Genomic DNA, 17,141 nt, shown 5'->3' with positions numbered 1-17,141 from the left:
GATGCTGGGATGGATGGTTTGCATGAAAAGCGAGCGTTGTCCGTGTTAACCCAAGGGCCACTTTAGCCCACGGGGTCGGCCAACTCTTAGCCTCGCCGCCGCTTGCCCTCGTTGGTGCTGACGCTGAACTACGCACACACGTCACCTCCACTGCAACGACTCCTCCAAGTCCCTCCAAAAGCCCCCAAATCACAGGCGATCAACGGCAATGTCTCAATCCGGGGGCTTAGGGGGGCTGGGCAGCGACGGGCTGACTGACGGACACCCGGCTGTTGGGATTTCCTCTGGGCTTGGCTTGTTTGCTTCGCCTGCACCGGGTCTTTTCTTTTTCGATTTTGGTTTTCGTGGTCCGGCTTACTCTCTCCACCGCATTCCAAACCATTATCGAAAACCTGTCGCAACAGTTTTGTACGACTACCCGACACGATGGTGCTGAAAAAGAGAGAGGTCTTCACCATCATCACGCCAATACCAGGGTACGCTATCTGCAGGGTCTCTGCGGAGCTGCCCACCAACTTCCCTGGGATCCGATTATTTTACTGACACCCCCAACAGGTTCATCCCTCGAGCTCTTGCGATCGATATTCTCCATGCCCATAAAGATAAGTCCGACTTCACGTCGCCAAGCGCAAGCTGTCTACGTAGAATAGGCATCGCAGCTAACATCCCACTTACAGGTCATTGAGCTAAACCCGCTCGTTACTGGTTTCAAGCCGATCAAAGCTCCCCGAGATGCGCCCTCTGACGAATTCTACTCGACTTGGTACGAGATCACCGAGCGCATCCAATACATCCCCGGCCTCGGAAGGCTAGGCTCTGGCTCCATCAGCTTCAATGGCTGCTTCCATGACATGCCGTGGGGTCTTCAATCACACATCTACGTCGGCAGCCCAGCCAATGTAGACTTGCGCAACAAGTACCGGATCGCGGGCAACCAGCCCGGCGTCGAACCGCCGGAGCCGCAGGAAATGGGACTGGCGTCGCTGGGCGCCCCGAAGGATGGACTATACCTGCACGAGGACATCGAGATCCGATGCAACTTCGCCATGGTCGGCTTCGTCAAGACTCAGCTCAAGGCCGCCAGCAAGGAGATGGTCAATCGCTTCATCAAGAAGGCCGAGCTGCTCGACGCCGGCGTATTGTCGGCCATGATCGAGGATGGCAAGCTGCGCACCGTCAACCCGAATGACCGATCGACGCAATACGCCAATGCTGGTTCGGGATCCGGTCCCAACTCGCCCCCCGCTAGGGTCGCCGGGCATCCCTTACCAAGTTCCACGACCGATGTCAATGCAGCCGCAACAATACAGCCGACCGGGCACTGCTGGCTCCCAAGCTCCCGGTTACTACGTAGCCAATCATAACCGTTACTCGGAACTCCCCAACCCGACCGCACCGCCCGCCGTCGTCATGGAGTTGCCGGGCGACTACCACTACCCACAGCCGTCGCCAGGGTCAAAGCCCGGCCAGCCGTCTCCTGGTCTAGCGATATCTGAACAGTCCGTCCTATCGTCGCCCGACCCCAACAGCAACTGGCGCTGGTCGCAAAGCCAGCCCAGCCCCGGCCTGCAACAGTCGCGACCTACGTCGATGTCCTCGGAAGGCGGGGGCAGCGTCGGGGTTGCGTCACCGGGGCTAGATCATAAGGGCTTCACGAACGAGCTCTCCACACACTCCGAGACGCGCGAGGAGCACACGCCTGAGCCGCTGCGCGTGAAGCATCCCAGCCACTACCCGTATAATCCCGCCGATTATGCGAAGGTGGGGTATGGTGATAGGTGAGAGGACGGGGGAATGTCGAGATCTTTCTCGTTGGTGGCCATGATTGACATGATGAAACGCGTGTACGTGCTACATAGGCCGCATGACTGGCCTACTGGGCCTGGGGGTGGTGTTTACTTTCTACTTATACCATGGGTTGGCGTTCGCTGGGTTTCTTGAATGGGGATATCAGGATACTAGGATTGGGGATATTAGGGTATATACCAAGGCAAATCGGAGACTACTTTTTCCATTCTCGAACCATATGCTTTACGGTCTGCGCACATGGTGAAGCTTACGTGAGATCAGGCACCTCCTGCAGCAAGATTGGGACCATTTTGCCTGGCTTACGTTGTCTAGTGAACCTGCCGGACTGCAGGGACCTGTAGGTATTGACCGCCAGGCCGATGACTCAACCCCGGAAAACGAGTGTCTTACCTGCCCGATTTGGTAACCCGCATGATCGACCTCCCAAAGCCACCGCATTTGCTAGTAGCCAATCTTAAGCCTGTGGCTGTATATTAACCACGCCATTGAACTGTCTTTTGGATCCAACATGATCGATGCTGCAATCTCCTCTCCTGTCTTTGACCGAACATGAAGAACACCGACTCCCATTACAGTCTGTCCCGGGCCATGCCAGCCGACATCTCGCAGCTCGCGGCCATCTCGGCCCGCGCCTTCGCGCGCGACGCCAACACGCAGATGAAGGCGCAGGGGCAGAAGCCCGGCGCGTTCGATGAGGGCATGGCGGTGGGCTTGCGCATGTGGATCGATCTGCCGCCGACTCGCTGCGTCGTGCTCAAGGCTGTTGATCGCCGGGATGCTCGGGTTGCTGGTTGGGTCTGCTGGGGAGTCCGAGGGGTGGAGGTTACGCTACCTACTGCCAACGAAGCGCACGCGGTAAACCTGGAAGCGAGTGCCGCTCACGAGGAACCGGACACCAAGAGGAGTGGCCCGGGACATGAAGGAGCAGAGGCGACGTCGCGGCAGGACAAAGATGATGAGCAAGCCGGACCCAGCGAAGAAGCAGCATCCCGCATCGAGCAGTTCGAGAAGATGACGAGTGACCATCTGTCTGCGTTCCAGCAGAAGATCATGCCCGAGGGCACGCGCTGCCTATACATCATCTCGATCGCGGTGGACCCGGCCGCTCAGGGGCGCGGGGTTGGCGGCCGGCTGGTGCAGTGGGGGACCGGGCAAGCGGACCGCCACGGAGTGTTCTGCTGGGTGCATGCCTCGGAGGCGGGCTCTAGGTTGTTTGAGGGGCAGGGGTTTCAGGAGGTGGAGGGGTTGAGGGTGGATTTGGGGGAGTGGGCGGTGGGGGAGGAGGCCGGCGGCGCTGGGGAATGACAAGGAGGGGGAGGAAAGGGAGGAAGAGGGGTGGGGGGAGTATGTGTTTCGATATATGGTTCGCGAGGCTAGAGGTGTATGGTCGTAGGTGAACCCATAGGAGAAGTGAAGCCAATGTGTCGCTCTTTACTCTGCGCGCCTGGTCAAAAGTCAAGTATGGTTTCGGAGAAGACTCCACGTATAGGCCAAGTCTATATGCCATGCCTTTTCTTTGACGATAGTGCCTTGCGCGATCTCCGACTCATCACTCTGCCACACTGCGTCGCCTCTAGAGATTGCGGGCGACTGCATCTGCTTACGCCCGACTTCTAGCCGTGCCACATCGTCCGGCGTTGTTGTCCCTGGAACCAAGATGGTATCTGGATGATGACGCAGGCTTTCCACTCTGTATACCTTGACTCGACCCAGAAGTCTCGCATGTGTGCTCTGAGCCTTGTCGCCGGAATCTACGATAGAGCATAATTGTGCGAAACAGCAGTTGTCATCTTCCTTCAATGGGCGGTTCAACAAGATCACGAACTTGCCGTTGGTATTAGCTTGAGTGACAAGTTCTGACACAGCATAGGGATCTTCCTCCCTGTCCCACTGAACTATCAGCCGCCAGGATTCGTAAATGTAAACCCGGAAAGTTTGCGTAGATTTGAGGGGTGAGCGTGAGATCAGAATGCCAGGAAGTGTGACAAGCAATCCCCAACCCGGCTCCCAGGCCGCTGTCTCGAGGCATGTCCGTACGCGACCACAGCTATCGCCGCTCATGAGTGATGCCGCCGCCCATCTGAAGCCTGTATCTTGGAGTTTCGGAGTGTTCCAGAACATGTTGACGAGAAATGTTCCGGAATGGAACTCCATATCACTTTCATGCGCTCAAGTCGAGTACGAGCCGGGTCATCTTTGATGAAAGTCTTCACAGCGCTCTCGGGGTCGATGCCTAACAGGCTGCCGAGGCATAGAGGCTCGTCGTCTTTCTCGCTGGTAGAACGCCAGGTCAGGGCTTTCTTTGCCTGCACTATGCTCATCGTCTTGGGCGTCTCCGTCTCCAAAGCGCGTAAAGATGCGTAGCGACTCCATGCGGTAGAGAACATGAGACTGCTCGAAGTTGTAGTATACCCACGGCGTTTCGTCCAACCCGTGAGGTCGACATATGAGTCGCGAAACTGGAATGCCAAAGCCCGCGCCAGCACGCCTTCTTGCAGCCCCCACAGTCTCCTGTTCCAAGGAGCACATGCGATACGCATGGCAACTTCTTCCTTGGACATCTCCGACACAGCATACTCGAGTAGATATGCGTCAAAAACGAGAACCCTGCTCGCTTCCTCGTAGCTCTGCCGCATACGAATCAGAGCTTGATCGTACGCATCTTGTGGTGCAAGGGGGAAGCACAAGGTGTCCAACCAGAAAGCGATACTAGAATTCTCATTCAGCCGTGAAGTGAGGTCCATGATCCGGTTGAATTGACATAGAGGGATGGCATTGCTGTCCACGTTCCATAACCCGTCGGACCAGACATGAGATATGGCAACATATGGCGGTTGACTTGATAGGCGCCCTGGTTGCAACAGGCTGACATACAATCGCCCATCGGAGTGACGGCCCGGATTTGAAGGCGCGATTAGGGGAATCGAGGGAGAATCACCACAGAGCAATGTGTAGAGGGAGTCCTGAGAAGCGTAGACAAACTCGCACGCGCAGTCAGGAGCTACGTGCCTTGTGACGTACGTTCCGTTTTTGACCTGATGAGCAAGACACTTATGCTTGGTGCAACCTGTGTGAGGTCTGTTGGGCCCAGGAGGACTGAGCGAGCTGGCAAACACGAGCTCGATCGTAGACGAGAGTTCCTGTAACATGTGGACGTCGGGAACGCACCAGCTGTCGACCTGCTTCATCCGGTTGGAAACCAAACGATCAGAGCCAAGTAGCCCTGTGAAGCGTACGGGTGGAATATCGAACCCTTGAAGGACCTCCTTCTCTCCAATCAGTGTGACGGCGCGGACCAAGTACTCGTACATCAGTTGGAGCGAGAGGTGGAACGCTTTGTCCAGGTACTCCTGATCCTGGCGGTATATCATGTCACATACGGACTGCGCTATTTCCAGACACTCGGAGAGGCTCTGCACCCGATCGATCCAAGCCGAGGGGCCCATTGCTGGTATTTGGATCCAGCCTTCAAGCAGGCTGGTAAGGCCACTACTTGAAAGGAATGTACCACCACCAATTTCTTTTCGGAAATTGGCCATGTTGATGTGTATTCCAGTCGCCTCGTGCAAAATTCCAAAGTAGAGCCAGGCTTGAAGTACGCTGTCAACCTCGTCCCTCGATTTTGTTGCTCGTCTTAGGTTAATGATATCCCTTTCTACGACCCAACCGATGCGCTTCAGGTGCCCTCAAAAACGGACCTTGGTAATATTCATCAGTGTACAGTTTGACCTCGGGCAGGATGCGAGGCTGATTGTATGGTAACGGTATGAGGTCCATGGTTCGTAGCGATATTCGCGGAGACTACCACCGAGGAAAGAGAGACAGGCCACGGCACCAATGCAGTTGCTTTCAATCTGCTGACTGCATGATATGCGGGGGGGCACTTTTTGACGAATCGATAAGCATGCGTACTGCCTACCACGTGCAGATTAGCTGCTAGGTGGCAATGCATCATCGCCAAATCGGAGGACAAATTCAATGCTTCTACACTCTAGTGTTTGAAGATGACCTCCTTTAGGCGAATATCCTGTTTCGTGACACGATTGAAGAAGTAAACGAATGGAAGAGCCATACAGAACGAGTACTAGTCTATCGTCCATGTCGCTTCCGGTGCTGCATAGGACTGTACCCAATCTGGCCCTGGATTCCCGCTCTGATGGACTACATTCTCCATCCGGTCAAGTACCCCAGGGCTCAACAAGCGTAATCTGTCGTCTTCGTCTCCCAACCTTCCTGCAAGCTGAACTTCGGCCTGTGAACCGTCGTGTTCCCATAGCCATGGGAGTAACACTACAAACCCTTCCGCGACTTTCTGGTGTTGTCTTACCATGGACCAGTCCTCAAGGTCGAGCACGAAATGTAGGTCATTGTCCAACCCGTCGTCACTAGGCTGCCGCGCTTGGATATAGCATAAGCCCATGCCGGATACTTTGAGTTCGCTGCAGACGAGGGAAGGAAGCTTGACGTGCAACCCATCTCTTGATGAGCCGATAACACAGCCATCAAGGCGGGGCCATTGGTGCTGCGCCAAGACTCTGCTGCCGTCCATGAAGGTAGCTGGAGCCCAGCGGAAACCCTCCACGTCCAGCTTTGGGCCATCCCAAAAGATCATCGATGCGTGGTAATTACCATGGCCGATTACGTTCTCCCAGAACGTTTGCATCCAGTCCTTCTTCTCGGCTTTGAGTATAATCTCGGTATCTACTCCGAGGATATTGCCGAGACACAGGACTTCATCAGGGCCTTGGCTCGTGGAGCGAAACGTGAGCGTATCCTTGGCCTTTGATACCCTCTCCATGATGGGCCGATCGTCGTCCCTGCTCCGAATGTCTCGAAACCGCGCATATATGTTCTGGGATAGCGCAAAGTCCATGGACTGGTTGACCTCAGTCATCCATTCCCCTTCAGAGGCATCCAGGAGGTCCTTGTCGCAAATGGGCACATCCTTGAACTGGAAGAACAGATGGTTTCTTTGTGCTAAAAATGCTTCTTGCCACGTCCATAGGCGCCTGTTCCATGGGCAAAGGATGATGCGCGCCATGATCTCGGTCATGGATACTTCATCCTCCTCTGCCTGGACTCCGAGAAGGTAGCCATCGAGAACGAGTACGGCTTTAGACCCTTCGTAGCTCTCTTTCATTCGAATCAGGGCCTTGTCGTAGGCATCTTGTGGCTCCAGTGGAAAGCACAGAGTATCGAGCCAGAATGGGGGCGGACATGCCCGGCCTGGAAAGGGCAGAGCCGAAGAAAGTTTGCATAGACGGTTGAATTGGCAAAGGGGAATGGCATTGTCCTTGTTGTTTCCCAGCCCGTCCGACCAGACGTGGGATATGGCCACCCAGTCAGAAGCATCTGATCGCCTATCCGTTCTGGATGGGGTCAGCTCCACGTAAAGTCGGTTGTCCTTGGGGTATCGTCGGGGGGCCGATGTCTGGACAAGTGGGATTCCCTCTGCCGGCCCAAGCAGGATCTTGGAAAGCTCGGACTGTGAGGCATAGACGAACTCGCACTGGCATTTGGGGTCACCGCCGGGGTCGTGTGCCGTCTTGTACGCACTTTCAACGATCTGGTATGCTCCGCATTTGTTCAAGTCGGCGCAGCCCGAATGGTCTTTGCCAAGGTGCGGCACATCTAGGAAGCTGAGCCGCCACATCTCGAGGCCGGTAAAGCTGTGCTCCATGATACGAAGCTCAGCGGGGCACCATCCCGCGGACTGCATATACTCCGTGACCAAGTCCATAGCATAGGGGAAGATGGGGCCATTAGGAATCCGACGGGAATTTGGATCCCGGGGCTGATACGCAAGACGGCATGCCCAGTCTATGTATTCGTAAAGGAGCGCGGCCGACAGCATTAGACTGGCATCGACAGGGTACGTGCGCCGTGTTTCCCTATGCACCTTGGTCCATACGTCTCTTGCATATGTGATGATGTTGAGGACTTGTTCATGCCAGTGCAATTTTAGCGAATCAGTGGAAGGTTGGGCTCTGGTGTCCTGCACCCAGGCCTCGACCATGGCGCGTAGATTCGTAGTGTCAAATCGAAGAAGGCCATTGCCCTGGATCGCCTGCATATAGCTGTCTAGCGAGCTGGCGCCATAAGGGCGCCCGGTTTGGATGGGGTCGCCATTGGCACCGAAGACATGCCTGATAATGCCAAAATATGACCATGCTTGGAGCTGTGCGTGGCCAAGACAACGATCCTCCATCTCGTTGCTACCCAATAGTTGGATGACTTCGTCTTCATCAATCACGACCGAGCGGGGGAATGAAGACACCTGGTCGCTCATTCTGTCGTCGCGTACTGCGTATACCGGCATGATAGGAGGCCAATTGGATTGCCCCGAAGTCTGGCGGCCCAGAATTAGATGCGACAGGTGATCCATTGTGAGCAGGCTTGTCAGGTGGTTTTCGCGGGTCGTAAGCTCTCGGTATGAACGAGGTCGTAAGACAAGGGTTTCAGCACTAACGTTACATTAGACTACAAGGCTCTTGATATGGATGTACAGGGATGTTGGTGTAAGTGTAATAACAAGCATCACAGAGCGGTCGTGCAAATACCAAGTGGCACGAGGTTAGCATGCCTCTTGATATGCTCCATACAATGTGAGATGTAATCAGTCAAAACCTCAGCACAGAAGCTGGACACAAATCTCACCTTCTGACCAGCGCGCTGGTGTCGTCCTCAGAGCACTTAGGCAATATTAGGCACCAACAGGCTATACAAGTATGTGGTATGATGCAACATGTGGCGCAGTGCATAAAAAGGAAACACTCTCTTTCGATGGCGGTGAAAGATTTTGCATTGGCGTTGGGGTAAGCACACCATTCTGTGAGATGGTGGGCTGAGGCTCACTGCATGCAGATGCAGAAATCCTTGCGCTCCAATTCTCAGACAAGGTGCTAGGTACTTGTGCTACTGTGACTATCAGCAGCCACTTCAATGACGCGCACATTTGAGTTCGCGGGAGGCCCAGCTTGTTTCCCATCTTTGTGCGTCGTCGTGTACCTGTTCCACCAAAACAGGTTCGACCTTTGCGGCATCATGTTCCAATGAACCATATTGTCCTCTTCCTCTGGACTCATATTGAGCCGCGCATAAGCCCGGCTCCGATTCCATGTAGGATCCCCCATATCGATCTCCAACCGCAGCCTCGCCCCTATTGCTTGTGGGAAGTCGCCAACATGAATCGCGGTGACGTACGTCCCCAGGAGCAGGACAGCGACAGTGATCATCTGGTTGAAGAGGTTGCTCATGCCGAGTGTAATCGCATGGCCGCCGAATAGAGCCCAGCCTGTCACTCGCAGCATGAAATAGTATCTTGGTTGGACAGGTCGAGCTTCGGACAAGATGCAGTTCACCACCATCTGTCGGAGACCCAGAATCGTCACGGCCTTACCATTTGGCAATGTCAGAAAGACTTTGACGCCGGGTCCGGGATTGTCTTGTATCGCCTCCACGGCTCTGTCGACCGAGCCCCGGAGCTGGCCAACCATTCCCTGTCGGACTAGGACCTGGAATGCCATTATGGCGGAATTGGCAATACCCCATGGATCCGCCGTGAGGATGGAAAAGCAAAGCGACAATAACATGACGCAGGCCCCAATGAGAAATGCACAGGTTCTATGCGTAGTCGACATTGGCCTGCCACTGGTTCTTAGTCTGATGGTCGTAGACGTGTAGTTGAGTTGGTATGACATGAGCCACCTCGTAAACCACGCTGCTACATCAGTAGCCATGATCCCGTCCGTGATGTTATAGAGGATAAACCCCTGCCCCGGCTCGGTGAGTTCGTTGTTGGCAACCGCGTATGAGCCAAGGACGGGGACCCATTCTGTAGCCCAGCTCTGGACCAGGTTGCCAATGGACATGTTCATCTCCTTGGCACCAAAGATGGTTACCAGACCAAGAGCATCGAGTTGGAACGGAGCCCATTCTGAGATGGTAGCCAAGACAGGCCTGATCATTGTGTGGTTGGGTCTCGATATTCGGGTTGGGAGGGTGAAGACAATGCCAAGGGAAAGAAGATGACTAGTGACGGCTGAACTGGGAGTTGAGGAAAATGGCCGGGAGGGCGTCTCACGTTAGGCGAGTTTTGCGTCGCTTATATACGGTCTTCATACATGTATACGAAGATTTGACTAATCATATGCATGTGGCTGAGTTTGTACAAAGGTGACGGGCTTCACCACGTCAGCTGATACCCATTTTTAGCTTGGATTCTCATCCAGAGTTTCTACTGGACCGTTATACGGCGGTCGTTTGTATACTTAGTAACCCCGGTATATATTTCACAGGTAGGGGAGTATATGCACCATTCGTTTGCCTCCATTGCAAACCTTTCACATCTCACCCAAAGTTTCCAGAGGCACTGACGCATACGCAGACCACCGTTATTCGAAACTACTTCGCGCATGGAGATAAACGTACTGTGCGAAGCCTTTGTTCAAAATATGATGAAGGATAGTAATCGATTCGGGCAGCTGATCCGAGCTGGCATTTACTTTCTTCAATATGACGAGTCAGAATGTGACCACTTGAAGTGAGGTAAAACCGCAACAGCCAATGATTCTCTTCGCCACTTGAAGAACAACGAATGGAACCCATTGTCTTTTCGCTATTGGTTCCGGCGACGGACTGTATATTAGTCAATTTGATGGTTCGTACCCCTTTCCCGGCTAGGATGCGCCCGAAGACCTGCAGGGTATTCTCGTCCTCCCGGGGAGGCATCTGGACGTTTCTCTGCATCAAAGCCCTGTGCACGCGCGAGTGAACTCAACACCGAAGTAATATGATAAGGTGGGAGGGCAGGACGTCAAGGTCAAGGAGCTCAATGTGCGTTATAGGGGTTGCTCCGACGAGACCGGGGATCTTGGCTTCTACGCCGGCCTTCAGCCCTGTGCAGATCAGAAACCATCAACAGCTCTGCTGCATGACTTGCACATAATATCGCGCAACGCGACGAGAACGAACCCAGCGTCACGTGGGAACGAGGAGGGGCGGGAAGGTGGAAGGGAAGTATATTTCGATGCATGGTTCTTAAGCCTGGAGGTAAGTAAGTGTGGGGGCATCATGCCGTTCTAAGCGAGTTTGCAATGGTGACGAGTCGTATCTGACAGCAGTGATTTGGTATTTGCCAAGTTCCGCCAGGTGTCAAGTGTGTCCTTGGTGGAGGGAGCTCTGGATATATGTTACAATGGCCTGGGCAGTTTGCCTGCTACCTTTGGGTGCGCAATGGGCAGGGAGGAAACTGAAGAGCTACAAAGATGGTTCCTTGAGAAAGGCAATAGCACATGAATTCCAGTTAGTTCTAGGATAATCAGTAACGGCCTCAGCAAAAGTCGGCCTGTATCTATTGGCCCATTGTCAAGAGGCTTCAAGACGTTTCGCGGTGCCTAACAACGCTGGTCGCTGAATCAATTATCAAGTTTAAAACCCACTACTTAAGAACTTCCATTCCTCTTAACTTCTTATCAAAACGTTTTATGCAAGGACTCACTCTGGTACTTTATGTTGGCAGCTTATCCTACGTGGATAGGCATTTTCTGAGGCTCTCAACCCTTTCTTGCCTTTCATCATCTCGACCAACAACTGCAACAGGAACAGACTGAAATTTGCATCAAGTAAGCGCCATCAAAATGGCCGGAGAAGACAAGAAGGTCCAACATAAAGCCGTGAAGAGCAAGCCTGAGCACCTTGACCATTGTGATACGGCCTGGTTCTTCCAACACGCTCTGCATTGCGCTCGAATGTCCGACTCGACTGCAGTCCAGGCCAACCTTGAGAAACGCGGTAAATATCGCCAGCAATACGACCGTTGGCTTGGCAAAGTGTTCGATAACGGCTTCTGGGACAGTACAATTGAGCCCCAGGTAAGTGAACCCTCTGGGCTTATTAGGTCTTATCCAATACTAACAACCTTGAAATCAGCCCCCCTGGTGACCCCAAGGAGAGTGGAATCGAAGGATGCGTACTCATCGGCAGATTCAAAGATGTAAGTATATTGGCCAAACTTTAACATGTAGGATATTACGCTAAGTTTGATGTCGCAGCAACTCCCCAAGAGTGCCGAGAATGAGGTTGCCTATGTCGAAGCACGACCGGATCGAGGGCAGCTTCAAATCGACTGGGCCCGCATGAGGAATTGTCCAGCCTATCTCCGCTTGAGAACCAAAAAGCTGGATAACTCACTCGTTGTCGAGTCCGTGGATGCCAAGTTGCGCTGGGCCCCTGAGAATCACATCGAGTTCCACGAGGGAGCTACTCCGAGCCTCGCCACCCAAGCCCATGCCATGAGTCCAGGACGAGTACCAGCTACGATTCACTGGCACCTGGAACGCAAAGCTTCTCGTCTATCTCTTCCGCATGAGACTTTACGAGAAAAGGTATGGAGTCAAACTTTGCGAATCGTGACGCCACTAACAATCATACAAAATACAGCCTCCCTGACGGCCGTACATTTCCGGTAGACAGCGACAGGAGATACACTGCAAACGATTTCTTAAAGCCTCGATTGCTCAGACCCGCGATTCAGTCATGGATGAAGAGGCTGGTAGAATACGATGAGCTCCAGAAGAAAAGGGGCGTCTCCGACGCTCGCTTGCATCCGGGCTTTTGATACACCGAAGTGGAAATTTACGCCAGATGGCGTCATCTGTTGTAGCGCTGGCGAATGGTAGGCAAGCTCTTGATGGGCAGAACCACGACTGATGTTATATTTGTTATCGCATTCTACACGACAGGGCGTGGACCCAGATTGATACTTGATCTTGCTGCCGAACAGCCCAAATAATTCCGGAAAGGAAGTCCAGGTCTGATAACCTATCATATTTTAGGGGCGTGGAAGTATATGGTCTTCTTCCTGTAGGTATTTATGAACCTACTAGTGGAGAGTAGTATGCTAGATGATACCCCAAAGTGAATGACAAAGCATTGCATTACACCCTATATACGGTTATTTCATTACATCATTCCCAAGCGTGATTCCCTCGTCGTTATATCTCCAAGGAGTGGAAGCTAGGAATACGTATAACATTCGCGTGGAACACTATATTGCTCATCCACCACATACAGGTCAAGTTGCATAAAGACAGGTATGGGATGATCATTAGTTCTACAAGGTGTTGCAGCCTTACTAACATTCCCAACGTAGTCACATCCAGGACTTAGCTCCCCCAGGCGACCGTCGCAACTGCATCACCAAAGACTATCAAGCCGTTGCTAGTGAATCCAGTTCTCAGAGAACTGACGGGATTGGCGCCGCATCTGAAAGATTCCTTCTCAGATGTGTACGATCTTCCTAGGGTCTAAAAGCCCACATCATGGCGACAAGCTTTGACATAGCCAGTCGCAGCCATCTCATCGGTTGGTCCCAATCTTCTTTGATCCTCTGGGCCGTCACCAAACGAGATAGTTGCAACATCTTGTCAATCGTCGGAACAGAAAATACGCAGTGCAATACCGATCATAGAAAGAAGCCGTTCTTGACCTGCAGTCAATGAGATATTTGCTCGTAAATCTCAATCTAGCCAGTCGGTGACTTGTCCCTTGATTCGTTGTACTTACAATACCCCTGAGCCCTGCATATGCGCCGCCCCGCCCCCACTACGGCAGGCGGGTGGAGCCGCCTTGTGCAGGCATTTCTCCAGTGGAACATTGTCAACAATCCATGCCGCCGACACCCACGACAGCGATGTTCGTGTATTCCAACCCATGAATGCGGCTCGGAAACATGTTGGACGGGCATTGAGCTCCGCGCCGCGAGCTCTAAGCAGCGCTGCCCAAAAAGCGCACCATATTCAACCTCAAAGGTGGCTTCAAGGCAGTTGCAGCATCCGCCACCGAGGCGGTCGCACCAGCAGCAGCAGCAGCAGCAGCAGTGCCAATTGCCGCCCCGCAAAGCTTGGAGAAGTTGGGCCGCGACAAGAAGCCGGAGCTGCCCGCCGTCAACGCGCCGCCTCCCGGATTCATGCCCGTGGGGTTGCCAGGAACGGCCAAGAAAATCCAGACGTTTTTCATCGACACCCCCGCCGGCGTCTCCGAGCTCGCGGACCGCCTGTGGACCCAGGCGCTGGCCGGTCGCGCCAACGACGACAATCACCTCTACGTCGACCTCGAGGGCGCGGATCTGTGCCGCGACGGGTCGCTGTCGCTCCTCATCTTCTACTCCAGCCGCCTCCGCGAGGCGTTCGTGGTAGACGTCTTCCTGCTGCAGGCCGCGGCCTTCACCACCCGGGGCTCCAAGCACGACGTCAGCGTGCAGGACATCCTCGAGTCCGCGGACTGCCGCAAGGCCTTCTTCGATGTCCGGAACGACTCAGACGCGCTGTTCTGGCACTACGGCGTCGGCCTGCGGGGGTGCGAGGACATCCAGCTCATGGAGAACGCGAGCCGGGACGACGGCAACCGCAACCTCGTCAGCGGGCTGATGAAGTGCATGACCAAGATCCTTACGGTGGCCGAGAAGGAAGAATGGGACAACGCGAAAGCCGCCGGCAAGGACCTCTTCAACCAGGGCTCGTTTGAGGTCTTGGACGTCCGCCCGCTTAGCCCGGAGATCATATCCTACTGCGTCGGGGATGTCTACTACCTGCCGCGACTGAGGAAGGCGCACTGGAAGAAGCTCTCGGAGGAGTGGAGAGAAAAGGTCATGGAGGAGACCAAAGCACGCATTATTGAGTCACAGCAAGAGTTGTATCAGCCCCTTAAGGCAGCGATGGCGAGGGGCCCGTGGGAGGCTGAATGGGTCTGGGTTCCGTTGGAGGAATACAAACCGCGGGCCAGCCGCCCTGCGCCCAGGCCCACTTGGGTAAAGCAGAAGCGACTTGGGGTCCAGTTGAAAGGTAAGCATTGAAATAACTTCTTGCTCGCTGAAGTGAAACAAGACTGACTTGGCGATGAAGGCAAGTTCAAGGATGCTGGGGACGACGTACCCATAGGAAGTTTGAGTCTGCTCGTTTTTGTCGCGCTTACTTTCGCTGGCCTGGGCTGGTATGAGTCGGAAAGCAAAAGAAGAAAAGGAAAAGGCAAGTCATGAGATTCATCGAGGAGCTCGCATTCCAGGGCACGATTTCCCGCTCGCGGCCATCGATCGGTTACTATCGCTTGACAATTCCACGACCAAGTTCTTGCAAGGTCAGCCAGCGTCGACCACACGGCAGAGCGGGCTCAGTGATGGCGCTGGAGTCCAGATATGTGGATGTGATGGTAGTCTCCAAGACTCGTCGAAATCTCTGTGGCTTCAGTCGGTGGGCACACCTTTCTCACCCGATTCTGCACAATAACCATGCCTCTTTTCCCATCGATAAAGCTGTTTCTATTCTCTATCGATCATAGCTTTCTCTGATGTTTACTATGTGTCTTCTGTAATCCACATCTGCACATGCCGGAGGTATGTACCCCCAAAGCACCTCTACCGTGACCAATCTTCCGCAGCCAAACCAAAACACCGCGAAGGAGGCCGAATGAAAAGGAAAGCAGACGCTCAAAGTCCAGTTAAGAAGGTACGTCCGCTCCCGAAGCCTCGCGAACACAAGCATCGCATTGACACACGAATCCCCACGCGTCCTGAAGCCGTTTCCGCCTCTCGACGACACTCAACTCCTTCTCGTCCCCGCCGAGGTAGCTGATGCAGAGCTCCTCGCCCCGCCTCACGCCGGCCTTGCCGTTGGCGTCCCGGTCGACGACGAAGACCCAGCGGTCGCGCACGCGCGCCTTGGCGATGTTGGGTGCGCACGAGTGGTTCCAGATGCTGCCCGTCGTCCAGAGGCCCCAGCCGAGGTACTCGGCGTTGTAGGCGCCGCTGTTGAGGGCGGGGCGGATGCTGAAGCTGTTGTGGGCTGCGGCGTTTTGCAGGGTCTGGATCACCTCAGGGGTGAGGGAAGAGATGAGGGCTGTGGGGAGCTGGGCCAGGAGCTGATGGGGCCACGTCAGTCTTGACATTCACTCATCAAAGGAAGGGTCATATGACTTACACATAGGTATGCGCCGATGTAATCCTGGAGCTCTTCGTGCGAGGCGAACGGCATGTGGTGGTGCTTCAGGCGCAGGATCTCGGTCCACTCGTCGTTCTCCGCGGGCAGGTCGCTCTTCTCGTCGAGAACCGGTACCGGCGTGTTGTGCGTCCAGTAATGTGTGAGGATACCTGAGACGACGGCCCATAGGGTCTCGATTGACGGCGGCTTGGTATCCTTGGCGCGTTGCAGCAGCTTCCTTTCCGACTTGTTCAATTGCGCGCCTTCGTTTGACTCCCGCATTCTCAGCACCCGCACTTTCTTGCCGAGGGTCTCCTCGGCCTCGGTCCATGCCCTGTCGATCTCCTCGAAGCTCGGCCGACCATCAGGCACGTTGGCTGCGCCGTCGTCTGATGACTCAGTGGAGCCGTTGCTGCTCGTCCTCTTGCTCTTCTGGCGGCTTCCGATCTCCCAAGCCGTTTTCCATGCCTCGAGACCGATAGCGCCTTGCCGGTGCACCCACTCATCTCGACATATCTCGCTGCAAAACACTAGCCCCAAAGTGGGGCTCTGCTTCTGCTTTCCCTCGGCCGGGAGGTCGACCCGGACCTTCCAATCGACGCCGCGGTCGTAGGAAAAGCACCGTGCGCACACCTCGCGGCGGAACTCGCGCTGGATGGTGTAGACGGAGCAGGGTCGGGTGGTTAGTAGTGGAGACCCCGGCGACAGATCGCGGGTCGCAAAGGCCGCTCTGCCTTTTAGGGGATGAGGCGTGACGATGAAAGGTGGAGAAGCCATTGTGGTAGGTGAGGTGGCCGAGAGATTAGGGGGACCGGGTCGGCCGGGGAAGGAACTTTGGGGGTCAACAAAATTGTCTGTCGGCGAAACGGAGACTGATAAGAGCCGGTCGGTACAATAAGCTTCGGGGCGGACGGGTGCTAATGGACGTTTGGCAGTTTTGTGTAAGTTGTGGCTTGGCAGGGGGTGAATTGGTAGTGGTGGTGGTAGTGAGATGAGAGTCTTGACGTGACACAAGCAAGCAGTCACCGAGAAAAAGGGCGGACATGATGGGTGGAAAGTGGCGGCCAGCCACCGCCAGCAAATCGCCGAGGCACGTGGGAATTCCATCACGGGCGAGAATTTTCTGACCAGGGGACACCGACAAGCAACTTTTTTGACGATTTTTGACGTTATCATTAGAAAGGTGGGCTCTCGGGGGGGCCTAGGCTCGCCTAGACTCCTAGAGACGCCCAGCCCCCCAGCACTCAGGGACCCTCTGTGGAGCCCTGCTGTCAGATAAGCTTAGATGGGAACCTACATAAACCGCCAGATTCAGATCTTCAGATCAGATCAGATCTTCGACAGTTCGGATGGCATCAA

At 54.5% G+C, this 17,141-nt stretch overlaps 7 protein-coding genes across 7 annotated transcripts; 3 read left to right on the top strand and 4 right to left on the bottom strand.

Annotated features, from left to right (window-relative positions):
• Positions 1-404: 404 nt before the first annotated feature.
• Positions 405-1,782, top strand: PG986_011671 (Nacht and wd40 domain protein; the record flags this gene model as incomplete). Its single annotated transcript, XM_066847893.1, is given in 3 exon segments — positions 405-476; positions 678-1,286; positions 1,297-1,782. Coding segments are annotated over 3 exon segments (1,167 nt in total), but the record flags the coding sequence as incomplete, so codon positions are not given.
• Positions 1,783-2,358: 576 nt separating this feature from the next.
• On the top strand, positions 2,359-3,114 carry PG986_011670 (uncharacterized protein; the record flags this gene model as incomplete). Its single annotated transcript, XM_066847892.1, has 1 exon — positions 2,359-3,114. The coding sequence occupies one exon, from the start codon at positions 2,359-2,361 to the stop codon at positions 3,112-3,114; it is 756 nt and encodes a 251-aa protein (XP_066694588.1).
• A 752-nt stretch (positions 3,115-3,866) lies between these two features.
• PG986_011669 (uncharacterized protein) lies at positions 3,867-5,255 on the bottom strand (the record flags this gene model as incomplete). Its single annotated transcript, XM_066847891.1, has 1 exon — positions 3,867-5,255. The coding sequence occupies one exon, from the start codon at positions 5,253-5,255 to the stop codon at positions 3,867-3,869; it is 1,389 nt and encodes a 462-aa protein (XP_066694587.1).
• Positions 5,256-5,893: 638 nt separating this feature from the next.
• On the bottom strand, positions 5,894-8,194 carry PG986_011668 (uncharacterized protein; the record flags this gene model as incomplete). The annotated part of the gene is made up of 1 exon (XM_066847890.1): positions 5,894-8,194. One exon carries the CDS (start codon positions 8,192-8,194, stop codon positions 5,894-5,896), a length of 2,301 nt encoding a protein of 766 aa, XP_066694586.1.
• Positions 8,195-8,711: 517 nt separating this feature from the next.
• PG986_011667 (uncharacterized protein) lies at positions 8,712-9,776 on the bottom strand (the record flags this gene model as incomplete). Its single annotated transcript, XM_066847889.1, has 1 exon — positions 8,712-9,776. The coding sequence occupies one exon, from the start codon at positions 9,774-9,776 to the stop codon at positions 8,712-8,714; it is 1,065 nt and encodes a 354-aa protein (XP_066694585.1).
• Positions 9,777-13,130: 3,354 nt separating this feature from the next.
• PG986_011666 (uncharacterized protein) lies at positions 13,131-14,662 on the top strand (the record flags this gene model as incomplete). The annotated part of the gene is made up of 2 exons (XM_066847888.1): positions 13,131-13,173; positions 13,584-14,662. 2 exons carry the CDS (start codon positions 13,131-13,133, stop codon positions 14,660-14,662), a joined length of 1,122 nt encoding a protein of 373 aa, XP_066694584.1.
• Positions 14,663-15,303: 641 nt separating this feature from the next.
• PG986_011665 (uncharacterized protein) lies at positions 15,304-16,559 on the bottom strand (the record flags this gene model as incomplete). Its single annotated transcript, XM_066847887.1, has 2 exons — positions 15,304-15,723; positions 15,783-16,559. The coding sequence occupies 2 exons, from the start codon at positions 16,557-16,559 to the stop codon at positions 15,304-15,306; spliced, it is 1,197 nt and encodes a 398-aa protein (XP_066694583.1).
• Between the last annotated feature and the right edge of the window lie 582 nt (positions 16,560-17,141).

Source organism: Apiospora aurea (genome assembly GCF_038362705.1).
Source record: "Apiospora aurea strain CBS 24483 chromosome Unknown utg000008l_segment0_segment0, whole genome shotgun sequence".
Classification (NCBI taxonomy): domain Eukaryota; kingdom Fungi; phylum Ascomycota; class Sordariomycetes; order Amphisphaeriales; family Apiosporaceae; genus Apiospora; species Apiospora aurea.
This window is presented reverse-complemented; position numbering and strand designations above follow the sequence as displayed.